The sequence below is a fragment of the Olea europaea genome, chromosome 22 (genome assembly GCF_002742605.1).
Source record: "Olea europaea var. sylvestris chromosome 22, O_europaea_v1, whole genome shotgun sequence".
In the NCBI taxonomy this organism is placed as follows: domain Eukaryota; kingdom Viridiplantae; phylum Streptophyta; class Magnoliopsida; order Lamiales; family Oleaceae; genus Olea; species Olea europaea.
Genome location: NC_036258.1, coordinates 3850149 through 3858470, shown reverse-complemented (window position 1 = coordinate 3858470; position 8322 = coordinate 3850149). Strand labels below are relative to the sequence as shown.

The following is an 8322-nucleotide window of genomic DNA, read 5'->3' as shown; positions in this document are numbered from 1 at the left end:
GATGAATTTGTAGCGTAAAATTATATCCATGCTTAGTTTTCTTTGTTTACTTGTCTTGTTAGCCAATTGAATGAAGTGGTCTGATTTTGGAATACTACGTTTTTGTATTTACAATTCTCTTGGTTTTTCTTTGAAACATGGTGGTTCCAAATTGAGTTTTAGTGGGAAATTATATTTGTTTCCATCTCTGTGAGCTATATCCCTTATTTCTTGATTCTACATAATTTTTTTGGTTTGAGTTTGCCGTCTCATACGAATAGAGAAAATGAATAAACTGCTTTAAAAAAATTTGTCTGCATGATGACTGTTGCATTTGGAACTGCAGTATTCTTTTTGCTTTCTACGATGATATGATGTCCCTTAGAATGGCATTATTGGATACTTTAAAATTTTGAGTTATGTAACCTAAGTGCTGGTCAGGTATAGTTTTAAATTTAATTATTATTTTCTTGTCTGCATAGTTTGTATGTCTCAGTATGAGATCTGATATACCTTTATTGCGTACTAATACAAAGGTTTGTATACATATCGTTAAGATTCATCTGGTGATCTTTTTCAGTTCAATGATTCCTGGCTCTAGAAATCCTATGTGGGGAGAGGAGTTCAATTTTTCTGTGGATGAGCTTCCTGTACAGGAAGTTGTTTTACACCGGCGCTTGTGTGATTAAAAGTGTGAAACGTGCCTCGGCATTCAAATCACATTATGATTGGGTTGCAGCCAATTTTGCTATAAAATTTTAGTTATCAAAACAAAAGAATGCTTTTTCTTATTTTGTCCTCAACAAATCAAAGATTAGTTAATGCCAGATGGAATAGATCCAATTTATATGAACATGTAGTTCTGTGATTTAGGCTATCAAATATGTACAAATATAATTTTGATTGCTGAGAAACTTTACGGGAACCTTTTTCTTTGGATAGCTTCTTTGAGCAAGTAATGTTCCAATCAAATATGTTACTTCCATATGCGTTTCAGTTATATCCTAACCGTAAGGTTTTATGTCATCCCCTAAAACTATGGTATCTAGCTCAGTTTAAGCATAGAACTGGAACAAGTCAAGCATTTCTTAAAATAATATATACCAATCTAATTAAGGATTCTCATCTGAATTTGAAAATGGGAAAGGTTTAATAATTATAAAGCAGATTTATAAATACAGACTTTTTTTTTCCCCCCTCTTATGTTTCTGAAATGTGCATGTTTAAGTATTCTAGCAGTTATGTGATTGTAGTTCTGGTTCTTGAACTGATTCTTTTATGAATTTGTGTGGGCAGATTAATGTGACAATATATGATTGGGATATAATTTGGAAAAGCACAGTTCTTGGTTCAGTGTCAATTCCTGTGGAAAATGAAGGGCAGACAGGTGCTGTATGGTATTCTCTGGACACTACATCAGGGCAGGTACCATATTGTTCAAATTCTGCTCTCTGAAGATTTATTACGCGTCGATTGATAGTGATTTTGTGATCAATACATTTTTTTGTATGCTATTCAGGTCTGTCTTCATATTAAAACACTAAAGTTACATGTGCATAAACAAAATAGTTTGTATATTTCTTATTCAAACATGAAATATACAAGCATATTTTTCTAGATAACATACTGCTATACAATTGTAAAAATAATTTATAATTATTTTCTTATATTATGAAAATATTTTTAGATATTGCTTCTAAAACTTTCCAAAAAAATCAAAATTCATACACTAATTAAAATATAATAAATACAAAATTCGTGCACCGCACGTGATAGCGACTAGTTTAAACATAATAACAGTTACACCGTTTTAATGTTTTATCTCAATCCAGTAACGGCACAAGAGTCGTTTTATAAGCGGTAACGACACTCTTGTGCCGTTCTTATGAACATATTTTTGTCTTTATAACGCTACTTGTGTCGTTCTCCCTATCTTGAGTTATATGAATATTATCGTCGCTTATGTCATACTCGTTATTAAGTTTGTCACTATAATGGCAGTTGTGTCGTTCTTTATATCTTTTCAAGATCAGTAACGACACAAGTGTCGTTCTCAATGACCTTTTCATCCTTTAAACAACACTTGTGCCATTCTCTTAGAACTTTTCATCTTAATAACGACACAAGTATCGTTCTCAATGACCTTTCATCCTCAAGCACTAGATCTCTAAATTATGCAAGAAAACTAGATCATGTGACATAGAATATGGAGTATTGAACTAAGTTAACCCATTTGCTTGTAACGACATTTGTTCCACCCTCATAGATACTTATATAAGTCCAACAACAACACTTGTATTGTTTTAATGAAAGTTTATAATTTATGCAATGTCACTTGTGCCGTTCTCATATACACTTATAAGTCTAGAAATGACACTTATGTCTTTTTTTGAGACATAACACAAGAAATTGGACATACGGAGAGGTTCCGTAGATGAGACGTTCGCACATTTTCTATATTAAATCTTTACTTCCATGATAGTATAGTAATAAACAGTAAGCAACATTTGTGATTTGAAGACCTGGATTCGTTTCGAGAACATGTTGTGCTTTTTCCAAAGGACTTGGTAGAATTTGTGGTAATATGAAATCCTCACACGTGGAATAATTTTAAGATTGACTAGTTATTAGTGAAGTGTCATAATATGATTATATTTGTGCCAGCAATGTAAGATGAATAATGCATTGTACTGGTGAGTTAATAATTTCTCTACCCCATTATTACATTTTAGATCTGATCCGCTTCAATGGTTTGAATATCTCCTACACTGATTGATTTTTATTTAATTACACAGGAAAAGGAGCAGTCAGCATTGCGCGCTCATAGCAGCTCCATCAGAGGCAGTAGGGGTCAATCTAAGGTTTCAGAGAAAAGTCCGCCCAAGACTGAAAAGTTTCAACCATTCATCAAAGAGGAAGTGCTTTCTGGCATTTACAATGTATACATAACCCAACCCTTTTTATCTTTTTGTATCCAAATATAGCCTCATATATATTAAATTGGTTCTTGTTTAACAAAATGATTTTGCAGAATGTCTTTCCATGCACGGCAGAGCAATTCTTCAAATTTTTGCTGGATGATGATTCCAATTTTACAAATGAGTATCGTACAGCTCGAAAGGATACTAATCTCTTCGTAAGTAACAATGTCTAGCTGGAAATGTTGAATCATCAAGTTTTAGAGTTACTGTCTCGATCGTTGTTGTCATCCAATTCTTCTAATAATACTTTGAGGTACATAATGTTGAAATGATGTTTTAAATTGGTTCATACTTTGTCTGAATGATTTGGTTTATGAAACCCATTCAAGCTTCATAATTTGGTCAATAAGAACATCCGGATAGTTTTATATATCACTCTTGTCTATGAAAACATTAGCATGCCGGGGGGGGTGGGCTCAGATTCATCTAGTTAATAATTGCTTGTAACTTACTTTGCATTGCCAATAAAGCTTCGCCGAAGACCAGCATAAAAATTAAATAGGCCTAGAGTTAGGCGCTCCTCAGTTGTGAAGCCTAAAGCGTCATCAGACTAATGGACTGCAATAGATGGCTGGCAGAGGGTCACCTTGATCTACATCCTGTAGGTAAAAGAAAGAAGACAAAATATGATCTGCATCCAACTCATGAAGATTTGATCAAATTGTTATTAAAGAATTTTTTTACCCTTTCTCAATTATATCTACGACTATGCAGAGGTCTAACCAACTTTTATGTCAGCATTTTTCTAATTCACTGGATTTAGCATCTTCAAGAAACCATCTCAAATTTACTGTTATGCTAACTTCAGATGGGTCAGTGGCATGCTGCTGATGAGTATGATGGTCAAGTTAGAGAAATTACTTTTAGATCCTTGTGTAACAGTCCTATGTGCCCTCCGGATACAGCAATGACAGAGTGGCAGCATGCTGTCTTGTCGGCAGATAAGAAAACTTTGGTGAGACCATTTATTTCTTATTATCAATTATTTGGGTAGTTTCTTCTACCGTCACGTTGATAGTTTTCTTTTACATATATGTTTTTTTTTTAGGTATTTGAGATTGTACAACAAGCACATGATGTTCCATTTGGTTCATACTTCGAGGTGCGTAATGCATTTATTCAATCTCTTTTTACATTTTCTTTATTGTATAGATTAAGATCAAGAACATATTAGAATATTATGCATATTGATCATCTCTAACTTCAGGATCGGTTGGTGAATGATTGATGATTTTTTTTATTTTTTTTAAAACTTTTATTCTTTGTATGTATGGTATCCATATTTACTGTGTTAGGTTCATTGTCGATGGTCTTTGAATACAAACTCTGAGGCCTCATGCACTTTGGACATTAAAGTTGGTAAGTTTCTGCTGTTTTTTAATCCTTTGGCGTTGTAGTTTTTCGACTTGTGTAATGCTACATCTACCCAAGGTTTACCAAAAACATATAGAAAATCTGGCAAATACATAGAGGTTGTTTAAGTTAAATGTGAGGTGTGCATCAAAATCCAAACATTTGGCCATTGCAATGTCATTTGGTGGATGCCTTCCGTACATATTTATGGATAATAAAGCATTTGTCTGTCAACTTAGCAAATTTACTGCAGTAATCTATACAATTATCTTTTTGTTTCTTGTCTCTCTCCTTCCCTTTGTTACCCTCAAGACGAAAATCATTTTTGTCTTCATTACTCATCAGTTGTTCCCATCTTCACCAATCAATGGGTGTATTTCTGTTGCTTGGATTTAATTCCATCTAACTTGTCTTGGTTAGACGAGTTCAATGATTTAAATAACTTTCGGATTGAAAGCTCAAGCGGCTTATTACCTTTAATAGTCCCGTCCAAGCTGTTAATTCTCTGTATCTAAAAAATGTTAATGAAGTAATGAGCTTGACAGCGTATGTAAAACAAACCAAATCAACTCCTAGCTGGGATCAAACATATAAGAATAAATTGAAAATTTTAAACAAAAATATTAGAAGTTCACATATATGAGGTATACTTTACAAAGAGCTCCCAATATTAAATCGTTAAATCCATTGGCGGCCAACACATGCCTTCTATATTCCCAAGTTCATTTATTCAACCTTTCCTTCTACTGCGAACTGGATTTATTATAGACCCTTGATTGTATGGACAAATTCAGTTTTAGTTATACTTGACTTAATTGCTGACATATCCTTTTAATCAACGTTTCTAATTGAAACTACGTTCATCATTAGAATAACGTAGAGAATTGAATATCAGTTGGGGGTTCTTTCTATAAGAAGCTTTTTAATGTTTCGGTCCTTGCACCATGCTTTTAGTTAAGTTTGAATCCATGGATGAACTAAGTTCACTTTTGTCTAAAGCCGTTGGATTTTATTAGCTTGAGCTACTTCCATCTTCTGTTCTTTTTCCATAACCAAGTTCAGCGCATCATTTCATTTTGATGCTTTGATCAACTTTATCCAACTAATTACGTTCGTGTCCAATTTCTGTATGTCATATTCTATTCTAATCCTTTAAAGCACTTCTGCTTGATCACTCTGGAGATTTCAAATTTTCACAATCCTCACAGGTGCACATTTCAAGAAGTGGTGTGTGATGCAATCGAAAATAAAAGTTGGTGCAATCAATGAGGTATATTGCTTTTCTTATTTACCCTTTTTGCATGTAATTGTTCAATTGATTAATTTTCTGCAACAAATTCATTATGACTTCCAACCTTGCAGTATAAGAAAGAAGTGGATCTAATGTTAGAAGTTGCTCGTTCATACATTAAGTTGAAGATTTCTGGTGGCGAGACAGATAATATTGCCTCTCCTACTGTTATTCAAGAGAACAGATAACTGATGATACAATAATTTTCACACGAGTTCCCAATACTGATGACTTGAAGATTTGAGTTTTCCATACGTCGTTTATACATATCACGTAGCTTGAGCAACTGAGGTTGATGGCAATTCACTAAGTCCTTTGTATTTCTGTTTTTGTGTGTGTTTCCACCCCATCTCCTTGCTAGAGAGCTAGCAGTGTGCTTCTGTGATTTATATAGAATATATTAGGTTATAATAATACGATTTTTTTTCCCATTCTTGTAGTATTATAGTTCATACAAGTGATTATTCAGAATATATAACTTCATTTATATATTCCAATAAGGGCGTTATGTTATCATATTCGTCTTCCCTGGCCCTGCTACTTAACAAATTTTGCATCAAGGGACTTGTGTATTATTGAATTTTGAAGATTATTATAGTACAAGTCCAACTACTAGTTTGATATGGCAGTTCAATGTCTTTCTTGTTCTGAACTTGTAGCTTATGTTAATTTGTCGAGTGCTTGCAGATAGAAAATGAAAAATATTCAATCTTTACCTTTTTTTATCATTTTATAATTAGCTTGACAATTGGATTGAGGTGGTTGAGTTTAGCTCGACCACCATGACTACTAGCTTGAGTACATATTGACTACGGAGTCGAAGTGGTCAAGTTGAATGCTGCTTCTATTAAAAGATGGTGGAAATGGAAGTTGCCATTTTAAATAAAATTAAATTGGACATTTGACACATGAAGGTCTTTCAAAAATTAAAAAAAAAAAAAAAAATTGAAAAGAATGCCATTCAAAGAGGGTTATTTTGAAAATAATTCCTCGATTTAAGGGATAAAAGGACAAAATGCATGTCCATAAACTACCACCACCTTGCCCAGCAACCTCTATTAAATTTGGCACCGCAAAATCATCACAATTTCGTCCACCACTACTCGGATATGAAAAATGGAGAATTTAACTAACGAAAAACATTCAGATTTGGGGATGAATTTTGATCACCGCTAAATCAATATTTTTGTCGTCGATAAACATAACCACAATTAGAGTATGAAAATGGAAATATCAATCTCTACACAAAATATAGAGAAATTTTGGATTCCTGGGATGACATTGTCACAATACAAATATGAAATTTCAGATTTAGGAGGGGTGTAGGGGATTGATTTCAAATCAAAATGCAAAATTATATTCTTCTTCATCAACCTCTTGTTCAAAATCATGGAGTATCTAAAATTTGACAAATAGGCATTGCCTTTATCGTAGCAAAGTCTAAAGAAAAATCTTTAGTAACATTTAAAAGTCTAAGAATTTCACTTCAAATCTGTGTAGAAGGTGGCAGTGGAGGTAGGTAGAGATGGTGGTAGCAGGTGTTGACCTCGAAAATTGGTCCTTCCACGTGGCCAATCAAAAGCTACTCCACATATTTCTCCCTGCGCACAATCAGCAAATGGTCAGACGCACACGGTCGGGACCAGCGAGGGTGGTGGCGGCCGTATACACTCCGACGATCAAGTCAAGTTTAAGTCGTCGGAACAGTACCCGGGGGTTGTGCAAATCAATGATAAGGGGGAGAAAAAAAAATATAAGCTTGCTATGGAGTGCTATGCAGAAAAGAGTTTCATTACCTTTACCTCTTGCTAAACCTTGGGTATTTATAGGTGGTATGAGCCGTTGGATGTGGGACGCGTGTATACATTTGACGATATGAGGCGTCCGCTCATAGGCGTCAATCAACCGCGTCTGTAGAGTGGGCGGACAGCTTGTTTCTTCTGAGTTGAATTGACATAAAGTTGATAAGTCACATCAATTAGCCTCATGGAGACGTCAAATCAATTTAAACCTTAGGTGCAGGAAGGATCTTGACACAAATCCCTTTCTGAAATTGGCGACGGATCTTCTAACCGGGGTCCACTCGGCCTCAGCCTCGGGGCGAGGTGTTTCGGTCAGGTCAGTAGTAGGGATCGCTTGTACTTCGCAGCGCGCTACTAGGTTGCAGATATTGCTGATATCACTTCGGACGGGTCTTTATCAGGTCGAAATATATGGTGATGTGCGTTCCCAGGCGTATCAGATCGGAGCATAACAGTGGTCCCCCAAGTCCAGGTATGAATATTCATATCATGGGTGGACTTGCTTTCCTGACCAGACCGCAACTCATGGGAGATGGCTAAAACTTTGTAAAGCATGGAAGGTAACGCAGCATCCGAGGCGATGACCCACAGGGGGCTTCACGTCAGGTGCGTCCAAGTTTTGTAAAGTTGACTGAGGAGCTCATCTGCCATCGGTGCGCTGACCCACAAGGCCGACGCGTTGGGAGATGGCTAAAACTTTGTAAAGTATGGGAGGAAAAGCAGCATCTGAGGCGATAACCCATAGGGGGCTTCGCGTCAGGTGCGTCCAAACTTTGTAAAGTTGACTGAGGAGCTCATCTGCCACCGGTGCGCTGACCCACAGGGCCGACGCATTGGGAGATGGCTAAAACTTTGTAAAGCATGAGAACGCAGCATCCGAGGCGATGACCTACAGGGGGCTTCGCGTCAGGTGCGT

The 8322-nt window shown here is 35.8% G+C and overlaps 1 protein-coding gene across 1 annotated transcript in view; it reads left to right on the top strand.

Moving 5' to 3' along the window:
• Positions 1-6122, top strand: part of LOC111371059 (BAG-associated GRAM protein 1-like) — a 12068-nt gene extending 5946 nt beyond the window's left edge. Inside the window, exons 3-13 of the mRNA XM_022992977.1 lie at positions 560-635; positions 1276-1404; positions 1499-1547; positions 2500-2558; positions 2775-2918; positions 3011-3115; positions 3769-3915; positions 4009-4062; positions 4256-4319; positions 5522-5583; positions 5676-6122. Coding sequence (XP_022848745.1) covers positions 560-635; positions 1276-1404; positions 1499-1547; positions 2500-2558; positions 2775-2918; positions 3011-3115; positions 3769-3915; positions 4009-4062; positions 4256-4319; positions 5522-5583; positions 5676-5792 — 1006 coding nt within the window. The 3' untranslated portion in view covers positions 5793-6122. The remainder of the gene's footprint in view (positions 1-559; positions 636-1275; positions 1405-1498; positions 1548-2499; positions 2559-2774; positions 2919-3010; positions 3116-3768; positions 3916-4008; positions 4063-4255; positions 4320-5521; positions 5584-5675) is intronic.
• The last annotated feature ends 2200 nt before the right edge of the window (positions 6123-8322 follow it).